Below are 23327 nucleotides of genomic sequence, written 5' to 3'. Positions count from 1 at the left end.
GTGGGGGAGCAGCACAGTTCAGAGACCGCATGATGGAGTGGGGCACTGTGCTGGCAGATGCGGCAGGTTGACTGGGTGGGGGCTACTGCACCAGCAGGCTTTGGGCTACCAAAGGGAGACTGTTCCGGAATAAAAACTGTACAGGGACCAATACAATTTCTGAAAGAACCCATCTCAGCTACATAACAAATACAAACATCCCTCTAAATGCATAAACAAATAGAGGGTCAATAATTGGATATAAAAATATTCAGCAATCCAAAAAGACCAATCTATGCGTTCAGACAGAGCTGTTGCCAGAAATAGGAAAAAACAGAAAAATTTCAATGAAACCCAAAATATTGCCTCATTGATAAAACAAGAATAGGCTGTCATGAAAAAGGAGCAATATGAAAAGAATAACATTCTTAGAGATGAAAAATGCAATTGCTGAAGTAAAACACCCAATAAAACAGTAACTAGCTGTATACTGTGGTACACCTAATTAGTGAATTAGAAGATCCATATAGATTATCAGCTTAAAAGATTCTCCCTAAATTAAGAGAGGAAAAAACGAGCAGAAAATTATGAAAAAAACGAAAAGACATGCAGGCTAAAAGGAGATCCAATATACGTTGTAATGTAGTGGTGGGGTATTTTTTGCTTTTTCTTTCTTTCCTCTAGAAAGATACATTAAGATGTAATGTCACTTGTGTACCACCTCACAGCCATTAATGAAATTTAGTGTCAAACAACTTTCCAAACAGGCCAAAATGATCTCCTGCAACTTCAAAGTACCCCTAGCTCAGACAAAACTACCTAATCAAGGAAACAATTTTCCTTCTCAAGAGACAACAGTCCAGAGAGGTGAAATGCCACCCCCAACAAAAAACAAGATAAGTACAGAAAGCCCCCTACTCATAAGGTGTGTGTTTCCCTCATCACTAAAAATCACTGTCTAATAGAAATATATGCTATCTCTAGGCATTTCGAAACAAAAAAAACGTTTCATGGTACAACTAGGAGTTCTCCTCAGAGGGAACTGATCAGATGAAAAAGAAGCTAAAATGAAGGAAAAAATTAGTTTCTGAGACATGAAACTTTCCACCAGAGAAATTCACCAAATAACAGAAAAGATTTTATATACACTTATATATACAGCAATTCACACACACATATGTATATATGCACTACCCTGGCAAAATGTCAACAGTTCATTAAAAAACAAAACAAAAAGCAAACAAAAAACACCTAATGAAGGGGAAAAACATAAATTATTTATTAAGAAAAAAGAATCAGAACCATATAGTGCTTCTATACAACAGAACTTACCTTTGATATTTCAGGGCAATATAAAGAAAAGAAAGATAATTTTAGACAATAATATAAAAGGAAGACAGTTTTAGACATGCACTCACTCAGGAATTATATCACACACACACACTTGTTGAAAAAAAATTTCTCTAGACTGTATTCCAGCCAACTGGAAAATGAATCAAAATAAAGAATTAAGAAATGGAAGAGAAAAGAGTGGTTAGTGATATGCCAGGAGAACAGAGTTTAGTATAAAGTAACTATTATTAGTGTGGTTATGCAGTTTAATGCCAATTTAAGAATTATTGTTAAATGAGAAATTTTATACTGCAAAAATATTCTGAATCTTTGAAATGTCACATGATTTCAGAATAGCTAGGGAAAAAAGGCTGAAAAAGAAGGTAATAAAAAAGCATGAGTCTTTTTTCTTTGACAGACATTCCATTAACATTGGTTTAAACATGCATATTTTAATTTTAATGTTACCATTGGTAGAATAAAAATAGTAAATTGTCAATATGAATTAAGGGGAGAAAAATGAAAGAAAAATTTAAATACAACAAAAGAAAAACAGAAAAAAAAAGATGAAAGCACAAAATAAGATGGCAGAAATAAATTAAATGTAATCATAATAAAGGAGAAAGATCCTCAGGAAAAGCAAACCCTCAGGTTGGGTAAAAAACTAAAAATTCTGTTCCTGAGAGAAACATCTAAAATAAAATGACACAGATTGGTTGAAAACAAAGCGACAGCAAAATTCACCAAGCAGATGCAAATAAAAAGAAAACCCATGTGTCAAAGTGTATCAAGGAAAAAAAACGTTAAATGCTACAAGAGGGTTTTTAAAAATACTAATGAACTAATAAAGACTCACAAAGAAGTCACGAGCCCTCTTACAGTGAGTAATAAAGCACTGAAATATACAAATATAGAGCAAGGCCAAACAAAATACAATAAAAGCACAAATTTTAACACACTTCTCTCAATTTAAAAGGAAAAGTCAACCCCAAAAACAAGAACTTGGAGAACTAAATCTTTTTTTCTCACATATCTGAAACTGGAATACATCTTAAAATGATTATTAAATTAAACTTAACAGACATGTTAATTATTCCTTAGAAGTGTTATTAAATCGATTCTGTATCTTACAATCAGTGGCATGTTAGAATGATAAAATACGTCACAAATTTCATACCTTATAGATAACATTTTTCTTAAAAGATCACAGTACATGCACCAAAACTGATCATATGTAAACCATAAAGAAAATCTTGGGAAGTAACATTGTCTGACCATAACAAAATAAAACTAGAAATAAATAACAGAATAATGTACACAACAAAATATACTCAAAAATGTAAATTACTTTTAAAACAACTCTTGGGCAAAGAATAGATCAAAACTACAACAATAAACTCTTTGGAAATCTCAGTTAAAACCTTTTATGTCAAAATCTTGACGACAGAGTCAAAGTTTAATTTCATGAAGAAAATCCCCAGTTGCAAATGCTTTTAGTACCAAGTCAGGAAAAAAGGAAAAAATATGCGAACTGATTATTTGACCCAAAAAATGCAAAGAAAGTCTGAGAAAGAAATGAATAAATTTAAAGAGAAAAATTAATGAACTAGAATGCAAGTCCCCACAGAATTCAAAAATAAAATCTATTAATTAGATCTTTTAAAAAAGGACAAATAAAATAGACAATCATCTATCAAATCTATTCTCTTCCAAAATATTCACACAAATATGCAACATCAGACAAGATACAGTAATTCTGGATACATAAGAGTTTAAAGTATAGAAGAGGGCTGGCTGGTTAGCTCAGTTGGTTAGAGCATGGTGTTATAACACCAAGTTCAAGGGTTCGGATCCCCATACCAGCCAGCCACCAAAAACAAAACAAAACAAAATGAAGTATAAAAGAATACATGTACTAATTTTATATTATTAAATTTGAAAATCTCAATAAAAAGGCAATTTTCTAAGAAAACAAAATTATTAAAATTGACTCAAGAGAAGGTTAAAAAAACAAACCTGAATAGTAACTAAGGAAGAAAACAGTTGTGCAATAACTATTCCCCTCAAATAGCACTGAATCCTTATAATTTTAAAGATGACTTCTATCATACCTTCAAGGAATAGGTAATTCCTATGCTAAAAAAGATGGAAAGCTGCTCAATCTATTTTCATAACCCTAATGGCAAAACTTGTCAAAAACTGTACATACAAATAGTAATACCAATTAAATTTATAAATACACTTGCAAAATTCTAAACAACCTATTAGCAAATTAATGGAATAGTACTATACTATGACCAAAAAAGTTCATTCTAGAAATGTGAGGATGATACCATTATCAAATATATAACTAATTCTAAGATATTAAAAAAGAAAAATCTCATGGTTATCTCACTGGGTTCTAGAAAGGCTTTTGATGGAAATGCCAATAAAAACAGTTAATATCCTACTAATAGAAGGGTACCTCCCCAACATGGTTCTATTGAAATGAATAACAAACACAGAACTTAACACTGACATACCAGAGGTAATTTCATTAAAGACAGAACAAGGTAAGGGTGACTACCCTAACTGCTATTATTTAACACTGTTCTGGAAGTTCTACCCAATGAAAGAAAACAAAAAAAAAATACAAAAAAGAATAAGGGCTGGCTGGTTAGCTCCCTTGGTTAGAGCATGGTGCTGATAACACCAAGGTCAAGGGTTTGGACTCCCTTATGGACCAGCCACCAAAAAGTAAAATAAAATAAATGAGATACAGATATTGGAAAACTTCCAAATGGTTACTATTTAGAGATAACTACTATTTTCTAAAGCTCCAAGCAAATAAAAGAAAAAACTTAATACAAGAATTAAGCCATACAAGACAAATACAACAACTGTTTTCCTTTAAAACAGCAACAACCAATTTAAAAAGATGATGGGGAAAAATGATTCTAGTCATAATAACAAAATATATATTCTATTCAGGAATAAACTAAACAAGAATACTATTGGGATAAGTAGATAACTGAAAAAATAAAATTAGAGTTCTATAACTTTTAAAGTCACATAAAGCACAAAACCATAAAAACAGCAGAAAGAAATATAGGTGGATGTGTTTTATAATCTTGGGCTTTGGGAGGTTTTTCTAATCTTTAGTATCAAAGACAGTAACTATAAAGAAAGAGATAAACAGATTTGACTATGCAAAATCATAAATGTACTATATTGCAAAATATATCATACATAAAGGTAAAAGAAAAACGACAAACTGGGAAAAATACCAGCAGTATATGCAAAGAGTTAATATACTGAACATACAATGAGCTCTTATGAAGCCATTACAAAAACATGAAGATCTCAATAGAAAAAAAAAGGCAAGGGGTTTGCATAGGCAATTCACTGACGAAGAACAATAAAAGGACAATAAAAAAAAGATGTTCAACTCATTGGTAATCAAAGAAATATAAAATAAAATACAATGTTTTCTAACCTCTCACATTGGCAAAGATAAAAGTAATAATACCCAGTGTTGCTGAGAATACGAGGAAATCGGTACAACTTTTCTGAAGAAAATTTTGTAAAACATAACAAGTGTCAACAATATGTATAATTTGTGGACATCAAAATTCCAGTTCTAGATTATCCTAAGAAAATACACAGGTACACAAAATTTGGCTATTAAGAAGAAAAAAGATTTAACTACAAGGATATTCACCATCGCAACATTGTTTATAATAGGGGGAAAATAGAATACTATTCAAGATGGAGGACTGGATAACTAAATGATAATGTTTCATACTATGCAGTATACTGCAACCATTAAAATAACATTACTTTGAAAGGAAGATCTTGGGGCTGGCCCCATGGCTCACTCGGAGAGTGCGGCGTTGGTAGCACTGAGGCTGTGGTTCAGATCCTATATAGGGATGGCCGGTGCGCTCACTGGCTGAGCGTGGTGCGGACCACACTGTGCTGAGGGTTGTGATCCCCTTACCGGTCAAAAAAAAAAAAAAAAGGAAGATCTTGTCTATCAAGCTACATGCAGGTTGCAATCACAATTTTTGTTTAAAAAAATCAAGTGTACATACTCGTATATTTTATACATTTATGTAAGTATATGTAAATATACACATTTTCTCCTGTGTAGAAAGAAGTCTAAAAGGATAAAAATGTTAACCATTTTACCGCTGGATAATGGGATTGTAGGAGTATTAGTTATCTATTGCTCCCTAACAAATTATGTCAAAATTTAGTGGCTTAAACAAAAAACATTCATTATCTCAGTTTCTATGGGGCAGGAATTTGAGAGGCAGCTTAGCTGCATGGTTCTCATGAAATTTCAGTCAAGATGTTGGCTGAGGCTACAGTCATCCTAAGGCTGGACTGGGGCTGAAGGATCTGCCTCCACGTACTTGTTGGCAGGAGGCCTCAGTTCACTGCAGCATGAGCCTCATGATAGGGCTGCTTCATGACATGCAGATGGCTTCCCCCAGAGCAAGATGGAAGCTACAATGCCTTTTACGACCTACCCTAGAAAGTCACACACTTTTTTCTGCTACATTCTACTCATTAGAAACAAGTCACTAAATCCAGCCTGCACTCAAGGGGAGGAGAATTAACTTCCACCTCTTGAAGGGAGGAGTATCAAACAATTTGTGGACGTATTTTGAAATCCCAATAGGTGAACTGTGGCATACTTAGAAAAAAGATATATAATTGATTTCTAAACGGAAAAGTTAATTTCATAAGTACAAACACAGGCATGTAAAAAGACAACCTAAAAACCCAAAATTCTCAATAAGCATGATGTGTCTGCCATAAAAGGTAACACAATTTTTGGAATTGGAATAACAGAAAAAGGGAACCCATAACAAGTTCTGTGATATTCTGTACCATTTCGACTACATCCAGAGCACCCTGTTCAGCTCTAATACCATTCTTGGTAAATGCTAAGCGGAAAACAAGCAAACTGGAGCTCATTACTTAGACAAAGTTACTTCAGAATGAAGAACAGTCTGGAAGAAAATTGGAGGTGTTTGGCTTGAAAGAGAGAAAACCTGAAGGGGAAAAGAGTAGGTAAATCATTGCCTTCAACTATATAGGGGTTGCCACGTGGAAAAGTTAAAAGACTTAAGAGGCAGACCTTGAGCCAATGAGTCCAAGACACACAGGGGCAATGTAGCTCAACACAAGGAAGAACTGTCTCACAATTAAGAGTTGTTAAAAAACAGAATGAGCCACTCAGTGAATGAATGCTCCAGGTGGCTGCTGGAGGAGTTCACGAGCCTGAGGAGGCACAGTGCTGCCCCTCCCTCAGCTGCCTCTAAAGTTCATGTCCAGACTGGTCCTTCCCTACTCACGCTGATGTGGTTGGTGTTGAAACCAACCCTACAGCCTTTGACAAAGCAGCAGACCTGACACTAGGGCCTAAGCCATGTATAAATGAAACATACAGTGCTTTGCATAGCATAGTGCCTGGCACATAGTATGTGCTTCACAAATGTTAGCTGTCACCTCTGCATTGACTCGAAGTGTGACAGGATGCTCTCTAAGATCCCATCCAATTTTGAAGACTTTATAAATTACTATAATTAACTACTAATCCTGATGGTCAGCTTCAGTAACAATAATATAAATAATTAAGGGTAAGAATGACAAAATTCATCTTCAAAACCAGGGGGTTTGGACATCCTTTGGTAAATCACAAAAAACAGAGGCAGTCACTTATACAGACATATAAAAACCACAAAAAATCAAAACTAAACATATTCCAACAAGTCATATCCTCTCTGGTGTATGTGGTCTGCTTTCTGGAATAAAGCTGTTTTAAAAAGGAGACTCAAACTGGGCTGCTTCATCTACTCAGAGAAAATTAAATTATCACAATTAGATTACTCACCCATGCCTGCCAACTACCCACCACAACTGAAAACTTACATTTTGGGTGCCAGTAGCCTGGATATTCTGCCATGTTGCTACAGGTTCTGTCGCTACGTGCCACTCTGGGTGAGTTTTCGTGAGTAACTTCACAAAGGTGGACTTTCCCACAGCTGCAATGCAAACAGCATGTATTGGGATGCTTCCCAAATCATGGCTGAAGGAGAGCGCTGCTTCTAAACTCTGCCACAAATGCCCAACTCAAGGGAAAAAGTACCAGTTTTTGCAATTTCAAAACTCAGCAGCCATACTGCTGTTAAACTGATGATTGGTCAGGCCATGCTAAACAGAGTCACCATAATAAATGCAGGCAACAGCGAGGAAAAATTCCCTTAAGATTTGATTCACAATGTTTTTTTTTTTTTTTTCTGGCAGCTGGCCAGTATGGGGATCTGAACCCTTGACCTTGATGTTACAAGGTGGCACTCTAAACCAAATGACCTAACCGGCCAGCACTTGATTCACAATTTTAATGTCCCAACCTCCCAAGGCAAAGAGTAATTCATAACAATTGAAAATGTAGTAGAACTATCAAAAGTAGATGACATTAGCTACATAAATTGTAAAGCTGGAGTAACAGTCCTATTTGTTCTGTGATGGTGTAAAAATTACAATTTTTTCAAGATAGAAATTAAAAACAATTATGACCCTTATTCATTCAACAAATCTAACAAACATTCATTGTGTGCTATCTATGTGCTCAGGACTGTCAGGCACTGGGGGTGCAATGGTAAACAAACCACAGAATGGATTTTGCCCTCACAGAGTTTGTATGGGTGATGGATACTGTACAAATACACAAGTAACTAATAACCAATTGTGTCAAGGGTTAGAAAAAAAAATGCAGGATGGCCCTAATATAGTGGAGGAGGTCACAGAAGGCTCCTCTGCAAAAAGCTGAGGTAAAACCTGAAAGATGAGAAGTTAGCCAGGTGAAAGGTAGGGGAAGGTACTATGCATGCATAGAGGGAGTAGCATGTACAAATAACTAGAAGAGATAAAGAACTTGGCACACAACAAGATAGGAGTCTGAGCCCTAGAAGAAGCCAGTATGGCTACAGCATGGAAAGTTGGGGAAAAGAGTCGCTCAGGATTGATGTGACCAGGCAGACAGGCAGCCCAGGGCAAGATCACACCAAGCTTTAAAGCCATGGTAAAAAGTCTGAATTCTATCCCAAAGGCAATGGCAAGTCAGTGACAACAGATTTTAAGTAGGAAAAGTTCAAGATTCTTTCTCATTTTCAAAAGATCACTCCACCAGCTGTGTAAGAATGGGCTGGAGCAGAAGTAGGCAGACCATTAGTTAGAAGATAATAGTAGCTTAGGACCAGGTGATGGTGGAGGTGACAGAAACTAGTGGTTGCTTTGGTAAATACTTTGGAGATGAAATCAACCTAGTACCCTAATATTCAAGTTATCTTTTTCCATTTATGCATATGTCTGGCCCATGCCTTTCCTGAGCTCCAGACATACTATTCAAGAGCCCTCCAGACACCTCCACTTGGATGTTCCACAAACACCTCAAAGTCAATATATTCCCTAAATGAACTCATCACCCTTCCCATCAAACTGAGCTTCTTCCTGTATCCCAGACCTCAGATTATGACAGCATCATCCACTCACTGTCAGACCTTCTTCCTCTTCTGCTAAACCTCAAGTGGCCTCCAATTCCTTTTGCACCTGCTTCTAAAGTTCTCCCACCTGTCCTTTTCTTCCCATTCCCACCTCCATGCTCAAGACCAGGCTCGCATCATATCGTGCCTCTCCAACTCCAGCCTTGCTCTCTTCAATCCATCCTCCGTACTGTAGCCACACTGAACACAAAATAGCATAACTTAAAATCTTCTAACAGCTCCTGATTACCTTCATGACAAAATCCAAACTCTTTAGCATGGTCTATGACATACAACAAGGTCTGGCCCCTGCATAGACTTTTCTGGCCTCAGCTTTCCTTCAGAAATCCTGTGCTCCTGCTAGACCAAACGCCATGTAACTGCAATCATGCCATGTTCTCTCCTGCAAATGCTTTCCCATTTCCTGGAGCACCTCCTCTCCTCTCCTGGCCAGCTCCTACTCAGTCTCCAAGGTGCTGCTCAGATATACCACCTGTGTGAAGCTTTTTCAGACCCTGGTACCTCCAAACTGGCTTAGCTAACCCTCCTTTGTGATGGCCTGGTATTCTCAGTGAGACTCCATCACTGCAATGGTAACTGTATTTCTCCAGGTAGAAGATGGGGCTTCTCCAGGGTAGAAAACAAAGTCTAGCCTAATGACCTGGCTGAATGAATAAAACACACAACATATAATTTCAATTCCCACTGAAACCTAAATTTGTGGAAAATCAAAAAATGAACCTCAAGAGCTCAATCTCCCCTATCAAAAGTGGTCTTTTTCAAGTTAGTTCCACCTTCAGGTGGGAGTTAAATAGAACTAAAAGAAAGAAGGGGGGCACCAATCTAGTCAATTCTATCAGCTGCTCATGGTTACTGATCAGGAGTGCTGATGTCTCAGCACAAGAACCCACACATTCAATACGTGACATTTATTACACACCACCCTAACTCCTCTCTGAATATACAGGATAAGAACAAATAACATAAATTTGTGCATTCTGTACAGTCATGCTCATCTCTCACTCCCCACCTCCACCCAACTTGTAAGTGCCTTTTCACATCTGCTCAGCCTCTGGTCTTCCCACACTTCAATGAGTAAATGCCTTCCCCTGCTCTTCTAGGTCTGTGTCTAAATCCTTTTTCCTGCCAAGCCTAAGGTCCCACCTCTTCCATGAAGTTCAGGGCTTCTCTAGCTCACACCAAATTCCTACCACACTGGTCAGTTACTAACTGGTTGAGTTTGCTTATTATTAGATACTGCCTGCTCTGAGTAGGCTCTGGCTTAAAATAATTGTCCAGATGGTCAATATTTAGATTACGGGTTGTTCAATAAGTCTAAAACATGGTCCCTGTGCATAAGCTGAAAAGCTATTTTAATTAGTATGAATGGATGAAGGTAGATGATTTGTTACATGGTTGGGATTGAATGCTTTTGAGAAATACTTATATTTTTTAAAAGTTAAAAACAATTACTTAAAAACACTGTTGCAGATGGAAAGGAAGGGGTCTGAGGATTAGGGAGTGCCAACTTCGCCTCTGAGATCAGACATTATTAGTTCATCTAAGAGCAGTCAGGACTCTAAGAAACTGACTCATGCCATTTAAACACACAAAACCCGGAATACCAACAAATTAGATGTAATAAGAAATATACGGTTCCAATTACTGGAACAACCACATCTGATACCCAGGACATCCTGCACCCCACTCCCCATTCTAAGGCTTCTGGAAAGCCGGGTTAGTAATCAGAAGCCACCTTCAGCACAGAATGACAGTAAATGGTGGTGGAAGGTCCTGAGAGCAGTGCCATCCATGTTGCTATGGCTTGCAGAGCCTGAGTAATTTACCACAGGGCAGTATTTCTTAAACTAATTCTACTGGAACTGAGCTATGCCAGGTACCACCCACAGTTGTGTAATAATTACTTTTAAAAAAATTCAAAATTATATATTTCTATTGAAACTAGACACAGCATAACTTTTTCAGTGCTGTGATACCTGATCACAACAGATTTTTTCTTCTTGCTTGGGTGGTTTCTTTCTTTCTTTTTTTTTTTAAAGACATGTTTTACAGCGTTCCCAGGGGCTTCATAAGAGTGGTGGTATTTGGTTCTCCACTGTTAAAGAAGCTTCTCCTAGTGACCGGAATATCCACATCTACACAAAGCCTCACTTCTTTAGGCAACACTGACCTCTTACGATAACCATTATCTCAGACTTATCAAAATTTAGTTAGATTCCAGCCTAACTATTATCTTTCAACATACTCTTAGTATCATGAAATTTGGGAGATGTCAGATGTCATAGCATTATCAAACCTTCCCATAGGGCCTTAGCTATCAGTGTATTAAACATGTCATGACTTGCAAAAAGATGGGAGGTACTTTCTTATATTACTTCAACATGCTGATTTTTATTAGCTCTACCATGGTCATTCCACAAGTTGGACCAAAGAGTTCTGTTTTTAGTGTTCATCTTTTCCTAAGCCATGTTTTTTTCTTTCCACAATTTTTTCTATAAACTATGACATATGCTATAGTTACATTATGCTAAAATCTAATAGTAAGATAGTATCTAATGTAACACCCAAAATAATATATTCTATTATTTTAAATTTAATACCATTGTATTTCATGGGAGCCTCTTAAATATACTATCAACTCCAGGCATTTTCTTCTCCTGAACAAGACGATTCATTTTGCTCATTCACTCAATCAACAGATGTTTATGGAGTAGCTACTAAGCGGTAGGTACTATAACAAAAATGATTTACTAGACTGAGATCCTGCCCTCAAGGAACTTATATCCCTAATCCTGAGACTAAGTACTCAGGATCATAAAGGCTCTGAGCCTAAAAGCATTCTGGGCAAACTTAATAAAAATCAGTCAGCAGGCTTAAAAGAAATGTAATACATTTTTACCTTGATTCTTTTTATTTTTTTTTTCATGGAAAACTGTTGACAGAAAAAAGTTTCTCACAGCTTCCAGAATACAATCCAAACTCATCTGTTCAGCATGAAAGACCCTCACTGACCTGGGATGCCCCCTCCCACACTTTGCCTACCAAGTAATTCATCCTTTCACTGTCGCCTTCTCTGTGATGCCACCTTGAACTCTTTCCAGCTCCAGTTCAACCCTAGGCAGAGTTAATTACTGCCTGCTCTGGTGTGCCAAGGTATTACACTATAATTATTTGTTCACTCATCACTCTCTCCAGCTAGACTAGGAGCTCACTTTTTGAAGATACAGACTGAACTTTATTCCCTTTGCATCCTGAGTATCTAGCCAGGTACTAAGAATAGAGATGGATGGATGGCATGAAATGAATCACAGAACAAAGAATCCAATATACTGTTTGAAATAAATAGGTTCTTTTCTCCCCAGGATTCTGTGCCCAATTGTTTATACTCAATGAAAGTAAAAGACATATTAGTGATGTTAAATCACTAATTTTGAATGCTGGAGGAAACATGCTATTAAAGAAGCCTTCCACTGCTTTATGTACAAGTCTCTAGTCAGAAAAGTGTAAAACACTTCCCTCTTCTCTGGTTGGGTCTTTGAAAATAAAAAGTAAGAATGGTCTGAGATGACTCACTGACAATAATATTTCATACAGTAATGCTTTCTTCAATTTAGGTTTAAATCATAAAATAACTGACGTTGGAAGATGATAATATCCTTTAGTGATGAGTAGTCTTAAAAGACAGGCTAGGTATTCTATTTTTTAGATTTTCAAGGGTTCTAAGTACCAAGTTTTTGACTTTCAATCACACATTGCATATGGCTTCCTAAGTCATGCTAGATGCCATTAGTTGAGTTGCTACTTCACTAATCCATTTTCTTTACATGATGCTGTCTGCACTTTCAGGATCAGATTAACAGGATTTAGAACAGCAGGACTATAAGAAAAACCCCTCTAGACATCTAAATTCAGTTAGGACAAAGATTCACCTTCCCCCATTTAGGTTTCCCAAATGGGTACCCTCATTCTGATTTGTTTGAGGATGCCACCTGTGACTACAGAAAAAGCTCACTCTTGCTTTAAAAAGCAGTTTAATATATCCTCTTTGTGGGTACCAGTGACTAACTTCCATATGGATATCACAGAACAGTATTCAAGAATCTGGTAAACACTAAATGAGTACAACGGGTCAAGCAGGGGGTTAGGTGCTGGTAATACAAAGATGAGCAGGACACTGAGTGGTTCCAACGCAGGCAAGGTGTTGAACGTACAAACTATCTCAACAGAACCTCAAGTGCTGCAGCAGGTGTGGGTACAAAACATTATGACAGCCCACAGAAAAGGCAGTGACTAATTCTGTCTAGGGAGTCATCAGGGTGTGTGGGGTGATGGAGAGTAAAGAGAGATAAAAGCAAAAACAGCCAAACTAAGGCCCACCAGTCCACTTTGCATCACCCTTTCCTTGGGAAACTGCATTCACTTCCAAGGCTTCAACAACTACCCCCACCAGGCAACAATTTCCCTAACTGAAATCTCAGCTCCCATTTCTGTTTCTCTTGATTTCAGGCACATACTCCAATCTGCCTCAGAACATCTATTTCTGTACCTCTCACAGGCACGTCATAAAAACACGTCACTCTTACCTCTCCAGACCACCTCTTTCTTTATTCCCATCCTCAGCTTTTAGGGTCAGTATCCAAATTATAAACCTCAGTATAATCCTCCTCTCCTTCTCCTTATCCCTCACCTCCAAGTGGCCACTGAGTCCTGTCAGTCCCACTTCCAACATCTCTCTCAAACCATTGCTTCTTCTCTGTCCCTCCATTCCCTCTGTTCAGATCTGCATCTTTCCTCCCTCCAATTGCTACAATAACCACAAAACTAGTCTATGTACTGCAAACTCTGTTCCAATTCACTTATTCATTCATCCAAAAAACTGAATGCAAGGCACAATGGGTACTGCAGCAAACAAGACATACAAAGTGCCTGCTTTATGGAGCTTTCTTTCTATTCACTCGTTCTAGCCAATACCCTTTTTAAAATTAATGTGGTCGTGGCATCCCCTTAAATATGTACAATCAATGTTTCAATAAAAAATAATAAAAAAACCCTTCGAACACAATTTGGAAAACTCAAAATGTGTGTGTGTGTGTGTGTGTGTACACACACACACACACACACACACACACATATATGGTCATGGCACATATTGGCTTCATGTCTTCAATATCCTCTCACTGCCAACAGGATAAACTCCTAGCATGGTCCACAAGGCTCTTTAACATCTGGCAAAATCCTACACTTCCAACCTCTTGTTCTGACGCCCTCGCACAGGCCCCTTAAACTTCAGGAACATACAGCTACTTCTCTTTTATTAAAACTGCCCGTGTTTCCTCAGGTTTCATCACCTTGACCAATGTTATTTCTTGTGCCTGGAACACTTTTTCCTTCTTCCCCTTGGGAATTCCTACCCCAAAGATTCTGAGTTTCCATGCCCAATCAGGGATCTCATCACACAGTACAGAAATTATATTGAGAAGTCTGTTTCTCCCATTTGGCTGTGAGCTCCTTCTTGAAGAACAGAAGCTGTATCACATTCCTTACTGTGCTCAGAATGAGGGTAGACTCTTAGCAGACCCTTAGTAAGCCTCTGTTGCACGAGAAAGCAAGGAAGAAGCATAGAAATCTGGTTAGGTTAGGAAGCAAAGGTCAGAAAAATTGGCAGAGGGAGCTCAAACTTCACCTGATAACCTGTCCAAAGATTTCATCTAGTGAAGTACCCTGGTCCCTCTCTGGACTCGGATGACACGACTTCCTGTACGGATTGTTTCTCAAAGTACAGGACAGACCATCTTTAAATAAACACCATCAGGCAGGTAGTTTCTGATTTGGCTGGAGAAAACACACAGCTGTGGTGACGGGTCTCACTTTAAATTCATGACCACTAACTTCAAGTGGGTCCTTAATGCTGCCCAGCAATTTGACATTTCTCTTGCTCATTCACTAGACTATTTCATGTCTTCTCTCTCCTCAAACTCACTCTTAGCTGTTGACTTTTTTCCTATTTCACTGTGAAAACTGACACAACCAAAAGACCTTCCCCAAGTACCCAGAAAACCTACTTGAGTAGGTGCTCATATATTTTGCCGTCCCTCCTGTTACTAGGGATAAACTGTGCTCCTTGCTAAGGTTAAACTCCTTCCATCTGAGCAACAGATCCCATTTTTCTTGCTTACTTAAAAATCACTCCAGCAATTTTATCCTCTCTCCTGCTTCAACAATTTTTCCTTTCTTCTAGACCATTTATGTCAGCTTACAAACATGCTCTTATACTTCTCACAAAAAGAAAACAAAAATTTTTTAAACTCTCAAATCCTCTTCCAATTTCAACTACCACCTCATACCCTCCCTTTCTAGGAAAACTTCCAAACAGTTGTCTTAACCCACTGTCTCCAATTCCTCACCTCCCATTCTCTCTGAACCCACGCCAATCAGGCTTTCACTCCTACCACTTTTAAAACTGTTCTTTCCAAGTTCACTGAAGACCTTCATTTACTTAAACAGTATTACATAGTTGATCATTCCCTTCCCCCTAAACAAGTTCTTCACTTAGCTTCCAGGATATTATTCTGTTTTTTTCCTCCCCTCTGAGTGGTCCTTCCTGCTCAGTCTCCTCTCCGTTTTGTTTTTTTTTTTTAAAAAAGATGACCGATAAGGGGGTCTCAACCCTTGGCTTGGTGTTGTCAGCACCACGCTCAGCCAGTGAGCAAACCGGCCATCCCTATATAGGATCCGAACCTGTGGCCTTGGTGTTATCAGCACTGCACTCTACCGAGTGAGCCACGGGCCGGCCTTCAGTCTCCTCTCCTGATTCCTTCCCATATCCTCAATCTCTTAACATTTGCAAGCTCCACAGTTCAGTCCTTTCCATCAACACATGCAGTCTCCTGGCCTAAAATATCATCTACATTTATAGCTCCAGTCTAGGGAGACTCTGAATTCCAGACTCATATCCAACTGCCTATTCAACACCTCCACTTGGATATCTAATAGGCATATAAAAACCTAACACGCTTAAAACCACAATCTTGAACCACCCACCCTACCACCTGTTCTTTCCAGTCTTCTTCATTTAAGAAAATTGGAACTCCATCTTTCAAGTTGCTCAAAACAAAATAATTGGAAGAGCTGGCCTGTTAGCTGACCTAGGAGAGTATGGTGCTGACAATACCAAGATTCGGGGTTCAGATCCACTTACCGGCCAGCTACCAAAAACAAACAAAACCAGACAAAATAACTGGAGTCATCACTGACCCCTCTCTTCATCTCACACGCCACATTCAATCTGTCACCAAATACAGTTGGCCCTACCTTAAAATGTATCTAGAATCCAATCACTTCTCACCACTTCCACCTGGTCTAACTTATTGCAATAACCTCCTGATACCTCCTACTTTCAACATATCAGCCAGAGTGATCTTTTTATAATCTAAGTCAAACCATTTCACTTGAATCCTTAAATCTTCCAATGGCTTCCTGTCTCAGTCAGATTAAAATCCCATAATGGACTATAAAGCCTATACGATCTGGCTTCCCCTTACCCTTCTGACCTCATCTGCCTCCACTTTCTTCCCTGCTCACTCTACTCCAGCCACAATGGCTTCTCTTCTATTCCCTGAACACACTTTCCACCTCAGGGCCTTTTCACTTGTTCTTCACTCTGCCTGGAAGATTCTTTTCCCAGTTATCCACATGGTTTACCCCCTCACACTTTTCAGGATTTGCTCAAAGGTCACCTCCTCAGTGAGGCCTTTCTTGACTACCCTATTTAAAATGACAATTTCCCTCAATCCCTCCTCCCTGATTTTTCTCCATTATACTCATTACTATGATTTTTTTTTTTTTTTGTCCTTTTTGTGACCGGTAAGGGGATCGCAACCCTTGGCTTGGTGCCGCCCGCACCGCACTCAGCCAGTGAGCGCACAGGCCATCCCTATATAGGATCCGAACCCGCAGCAGGAGTGTCGCTGCGCTCCCAAGTGCTTCACTCTCTCGAGTGCGCCACAGGGTCGGCCCTATACTCATTACTATGTAATATGTTTATCTTGCTTAATTTATGTTGCTTATTGTCTATCTTTCCCTGCTAGACAGAGTTCTATGAGAGCAGATTTTTATCTGTTCTGTTCACAGCTGCATCCTCAGGGCCAAGAACAGTGATAGCATGTGGAAGTGGCTCAAAGGGTGATCTGTTGAATGAATAAAATGAGAAATTCTCAGTTTGTCGCTAGAATGTCTTCAATACTCAACACTTGTAATCCCCTTTTAGGGCTCAGCTCCTTAGCAGATAAAAGTATCAAGTCAGAATTTAGTAACATCAAATTGAAATGTTTTGCTTTTATTTTGCTTTTTGAACACTTTTTATTTGAACACTATTAATTGCTGGGTTTCTACTCTTGTAACAAAAATAATTTTTCATTTAATACACACTTTTAACTTTAAAAAGTGAGTTCCTTCTAAGAGAAACCTTAAGAAAATTATAGTGCAACTGGCACAGGGACATGGCAAACAATAGTGAAAAAAACTGGAATGACTGAAGTTGAGTGACTCTCTTACAGTAGGGTTGCCAAATAAAATACAGGACACTCAGTTAAATTTAAATTTTAAACAAATAATAAATTTTTTAAAAGTGTAGGTATGTCCCACATATTGCATGAGACACACACTAAAAATTATTCGTTGTTTATCTTAAATTTTATTTTAACTAGGAACTTTAAAAATTTTTTATTTTTGCTAAATCTGGCAACCCTATCTAAGAGAACAAAGAAATTGCACCCAGCTTGTCGCTTCCATTTCGATCTCTTAGAACAAGCTAGTAGAATACTCGTCCTGTCTACCGAGGGCGTGGCTTTTATACCCCAACAAATGTGTCCCTGTGGGCGGGTACTGAGGGCCGTTGTTCCAAAAATCAGAGGCAAAGACGCACAGAGCACTTTGGGAGGGGAAAGGTTATGGCAGCTCAGAACAAGCAGGCCGGCCGCATCAGACTAGGATTCCGGGCCCAAGTCCCTTTCCCAGCCTCTCAGCCACCTGCTCGGTGGAGGCCAAGACTTGGCAGCCACTTTCCGGCCCTTACCAATGTTGCCTTCGATGGACAGCCTTCGGGGCCCGCGTCCCGCGTGCAGGCCCCTGGAGGAAGATGCGCCCTCGAGTAAGCTCTGAGCCATGGAACCCAAGGGTGTTCGAAGCCCACTTAGAAAAAACCGGCCCGCGTACATCTCACCCACGACTCGCGCAATGATCACTTCCGCCGAGAGCACTTCCGCCCTGGGTTTGCGCATTCCAACGCGCCTCTGACGTCAGGCGATCGCCAGGCAGGAAGTGGGTGAGGTTGAACTTGCGGGGGGAGAGGGGACCCATGGACCGCGCTGTTCTCGCGATGTTTGAAGGAGCGTTGCGCGGAGGGAAAGTCTTGTAGTGTGGGTGCCAGAGAGCTTGCAGAAAACTAGAGTTGCAGAGGTGGGATTAGCCCCTCTGTTTTTGCTCATTGAACAAATAGCAGTTTAAAAGAGACATAACTCTGCAATCCCATCATCTTTGCATTTTTATATAACTTTAAAATAAATTTCACAACTAAAGATAAATCTAAATAATGGTAATTTTAAAAGAGGTTTATTTTTTTCCAGGTATTTGTGGTCTGGTTTTTATTCTGATATGGAAAGTAATTGGGCGGTTATAAGGAAGAAAATGACACAATCTGATGTCTTACACAAATTAACTTTTTCCCCATTCCCGGTAATTCCCAGCACAATGCTGGCACATTAATGAATGAATTATCAAGTTAGTTAATTAATTACACCCCATCTCTTATTTTGTCTCTTGAGTAAACAGGTAAATATTCGCCAAATAGATTTGCATAATAGCCAAACATCTCATAAGGATAAAATGGTGGAAGCTCAGGATGTGACTGGAATCCATTTAAACCTGAAAGATTGGGTTCCGAAGGCATGAACAATTGCGGGGGGCGGGAGGAGGTGCGGGACAGTGGGAAGGATTTAGAATGGGATTTGAAAAAGCACAAGAGCCAAGGTAAAGACTTGCTGGTGTTTGAAACCCGAGTCCTGCTGTCGGTGGAGAAATGTGCTCTGTGGAGGGGTAGGGGCATGAGCTGCTGCCACCTGGTGAGGCCTGACTGGCTTTGTCCTGCCAACCCCCATCGTCATAACCTCAGAAGTAATGATTTACGAAATGTTGTCAGAGGCTGCTTCCAGTTCCCATCACTTGAACCACAGAGTCAAATCAGGAGTCAACAGGCCAAACCTGTATTCAGGCAGCACTCTTAGATGTGGGAGGTTTTAGGAGACAAAGATCTATTAGTTAAGGTGTCCAGGAGGGGCCTGTGCCTGGGACAACTGTCTTGAAGCTGTTTGCATTGAAAGCACAGGACCTTTTTCTTATATTGATGTTTATATGGGATGGTTGAAGTCATGTTTGTATATTAGGCACAATATTTTAAAAAATAGATTGAAAATTTGTTTAGGATAACTTGGGGGGGACCAGCTAAAGTCCAACCCATTCCCGTCCCCACTTCTTATAGCCACCTCTATGTAAAAATACTGCTTACATTTCTTTACCTATGTAAATGCAGAGTTGGAAAATATTAATCCAAAAACGTCTGAGAGGCTCTCTGCATTCCCAGGGTCTTACTGCCTCAAGTTCATTGTGAAAGTTAAATGAAGAAGTTGCAGGTATAGGTGCAGGCAGGCAACTAAACTGCTCCTAAAAGTTAGAGCCTCTAAAAGTTAGTATTGTTTAAAACGTTATAGTGACATATAATATGTAGTGAGGAAAAGAGTATGTATTGTAAGAATAAAGTTAAATGAAATTTTTACAAACTGCACATTCCCATATTACCTAGATTCAGATCAAGAAATAGAGCATTTCCAGCATCCCCAGAATCCCCCATGTCCCCTGCCAGTTATCATCCCTCAAGGGTAGCTACTGACTTTTCACAGCAGAGATTAGTTTTATCTGTTTTTTATAAGAGTGGAATCATATAGTAAGTACTTTTTTCATTTAATATATGTAAATTTAATCATATTCTATGTAGTAGCTGTAGTTCATTCATTCTCATTGCTATATTAGTATTCCCCTATGTCACTATGCCACAATGTATTTTATGCATTCTACTACTGATAGACATTGGGGGCATTTCTAGATTTGAGCCATATTGGAGAGTATTGCTATGAATATTCTTGTACATGTCTTTTGGTAAACAACAATATGCATTTCTCTTCGATGTAAACCTAGGAGTGGAATTGCTGTGTGATAAGTTATATGTATGCTCAGCTTTAGTAGATATTTCCAAACTGTAGATAGTTCTACAGTGTTTGATTATACCAGATGACCCTGCCACCATCAGTGAGTGAGAGTTCTGGTTGTTCCATGTTCTTACCAACAGCTTTTTTCATTTTATCTATTGTGCTGTCTGTAACGGTGCCTTATTGTAGTTTTAATTTGCATTTTTCTGATGATTAATAAAATTGAACATCTTTTCAGATGTTTATTGGCCACTTCAATATCCTCTATAATGAGGGACCTGTTCAAGTCTTATGCCCATTTTTCTGTTGCTTGTCTTTTACTTGTTTTGTTATTTATATGTTTAGAATATGAGTCCTTGTGAATATTTTCACTTTGTGGCTTGCTCTAAAAGCATTATTAATTTTTTTGATGAATAGTATAAAATAAGAAAGTAATATATTTTTTGCCTAAATTCCCTGTCAGTTATGCTAAAATTATAATTAGTAATGACCTTTCTATCCCCCTTTATTTATTTATGCTTGTTTTACTATATGTTGTACTATGCATAAAAACTCAATATTTTTCTTGGTTCCAATCCCAAATTCCCAGGGGAGAGAATCTGATTGGCTCAGCTGTGATCAGGTATCTAACTTTAGTCCAGTCGACTGTGGCTAAGGGATAGGGTCTCATGGAACAATCATAGATGCTGGGGCTCCACCTGTATGCATGAGAAAGGGCAATAAAATAAATCATCATGAGCAAGGAAGCTAGCCAGAAAAGGTGGTGATCACTTTCTCCTGGAAGTGGTAAACAGGGCTTTTTCATCTGAGCTCTCAGGTCATGGCCAGAAGATAGAAAGTAGTGGCATATTGGTGAGCAGAATTACCTCCCACTTACCTGGGAGAGTGAGGCCACTTCCTGCTCCTGGGGATTTATCAGATACCTGCTGGAGTTTATGAGTCAGAGTTGATGTTGCTCTACAGGGACTCTAGTCACTCAGCATCCATTCATTCATTAAATACTTGCTGCAGATCTACTATATGCCAGACACTGTGCTTGGTCCTTGGAGAGCAGCTCTGAAGGATTTACTATTTTTTTACATGTTTGTAAATGCCACTGTGATAAATAAAATATTACATAAAGTATTACATAAAATGTTATGCAGCCATTAAAAATGGCAGACAAGCATATAAAAATGTGACCCGGACTTTGTTCTGTTGCTTGGACTTTTTGGACATCTAAATTTCTTCTACATCAAAGATTTTCTTACATGCTGGACTGTGCTAAATTGATTTGGGTAAGCTGAAAAGTTCATTTCCAGAACGTCCTCCCAACAAGGCTCTGAGTTTGAGATGGACAAAGAGTACCTAGTGTGAGATTTGGAAGGCAGAATGGGAGCATCAGCCACTCCTGTAGGGAAATCTCTCCGGCCAGATGCTATAACAGACAGATGTGCCCAGCAGATAGATCCCAGCTAGTCCTCTCTGATTAGTGACTCCTCTCTGATTATCCCATGATTCCTCACAGACCTTCACTTCCCCAGCTCCTCCCACCCTCAATCCCTTATTGCCATAATACCTATAGTGGCTCTGCTCCCGAGTGAACCGTGACAGATACACCTAATCATAAAGGGAGGCATATAGGGAGGTGCTGAAGAGTGCAGACTCTGGATTCCAATGGCCTCAGGGCAGGGATTGACAGAGAGAATCCACACACAGCACATGCCACACAGTTACCACCCAGTAGACATTACAATGGCTACCTTCAGCTTGGCCCTCACTGCCTGGGACATTATATCTACTTATCTTTAACTGACTTTCTGTCGGATTTCCACTTTCCTCAAGCCACTGTCTCCCTCTATCAGCAGATAACTCAACATCCACTGAAAAATCTAGGACAGCAGTTTTCTTTCTTTAAGTGGGGCAAGACTGGGTGGGGATGGGGACGAGGAGTAGAATCGATGGGGGGTGAGGGGGTAATGACCTGGTCAGCCTACCATTCCTCCCATGCGGAGATTCCCCCCATGTGAACCTCTATAGCGGGTAATGTCAGCACTCTGTGGCTCCTCAGGTCTCGTGTGTGTGTGTGTGTGTGTCTGCCTTCTGGTCTCCCCCCATGCTTTCTTTTCCAACAGCCAGTAGAGGTGGGAAGCCCAGGACTTTACGTACCCCCATGGTGTGCCCTCACCTGTCACTGGCAGGTGTGGGACTGTGAAAGCCCAGCTCTCTTGACTCCAGTCGGGCTCCACGTAGATTCCAGAGCTCCCGAGTTGGGCTCAGGCTGCAGCCACCCCCTCCTCTCCCACTCTGCTTACCAATTTCTACTGTGAGCACTTCCTCAATAAGTCACTTGCATGTGAATCCTCATTTCAGGATCTGCTTTTGGAAAAGCTGTTTTTTTTTTTTTAAAAAAACATGTTCCTCCACCCCACCCCATCCCCACAGGGGAAGTGTGGTGATGGTGAAAGAGGAATGCGTGATGTTGCAGTCCCTGTGCTAGGCTCCACTGTCTCTAAACGGGTGTGTCTGGGCAGGCTCTGGACCAGGTGGGATGTGATAAGGGGCATGAAGGCTGGGACTTGGCTAAGTGGAGAGAGCAAAGGGTGCACTAGGCAGAGGGAGGACCTGTGCTGCCACCGACTAGCTGGGTGGCCTAGTAACTAGAAAACTAAAATGAAGATGATATTAGTACCTGCCTCATAGAGCTGTGATGAGGATTAAATGAAGAAATCCATGCAAAATTCTTAACCCAGTGCTTAGTATATTCTAAGCACTCAATAAATGTTAGCTATTATTCTTATCCCTTATTTTTTCATAGTCCTTTGTGGCTATGTCTATTTCACTCCATATCATTGTCTCATATGTGTCTAACTCCCCCTCTATGCAGTGAAACCCTGATGGGCAGGAATCATCTTTGTGGGGAACATAAATTCTTTGTAGATTTATCCAGCAATTCTAGATGCCCAAAATTCACTAAATACTTGTAAAATTAAACAGAATTGACCAGGGGCAGGGGTTGGAGAAGAGGTAAATGAGGAGAGAGAGAAGAAAAAGAAGAAGGGGGAGGAGGAGGAGGAACAGGAGGGGAAGGAGGAGCGGGAGGAGGGCGGATGGGAGGGAGGGAGAGAAAATGTTTTTCCTTAGGGTTCTGCTCCTTTATTGATTAATTCGGGGGCAAAATGCAACCTAGTCTTCAATGACAAAGGATTTCATAGAGATCTTA

At 39.4% G+C, this 23327-nt stretch overlaps 1 protein-coding gene across 3 annotated transcripts in view; it reads right to left on the bottom strand.

Moving 5' to 3' along the window:
• DGUOK (deoxyguanosine kinase) overlaps positions 1-18105 on the bottom strand; it is a 30554-nt gene extending 12449 nt beyond the window's left edge. For 2 of the 3 annotated variants that reach the window (XM_063078791.1, XM_063078792.1), the window contains exons 1-2: positions 17941-18105; positions 7234-7346 (exon numbers count right to left, since the gene is read on the bottom strand). In XM_063078791.1, the coding sequence (XP_062934861.1) occupies positions 7234-7346; positions 17941-18082 (255 nt within the window). In that variant the 5' untranslated portion in view covers positions 18083-18105. The remainder of the gene's footprint in view (positions 1-7233; positions 7347-17940) is intronic. The other variant, XM_063078793.1, reaches the window with a different exon arrangement.
• Between the last annotated feature and the right edge of the window lie 5222 nt (positions 18106-23327).

This window comes from Cynocephalus volans, chromosome 14 (assembly GCF_027409185.1).
Source record: "Cynocephalus volans isolate mCynVol1 chromosome 14, mCynVol1.pri, whole genome shotgun sequence".
In the NCBI taxonomy this organism is placed as follows: Eukaryota; Metazoa; Chordata; class Mammalia; order Dermoptera; family Cynocephalidae; genus Cynocephalus; species Cynocephalus volans.
This window is presented reverse-complemented; position numbering and strand designations above follow the sequence as displayed.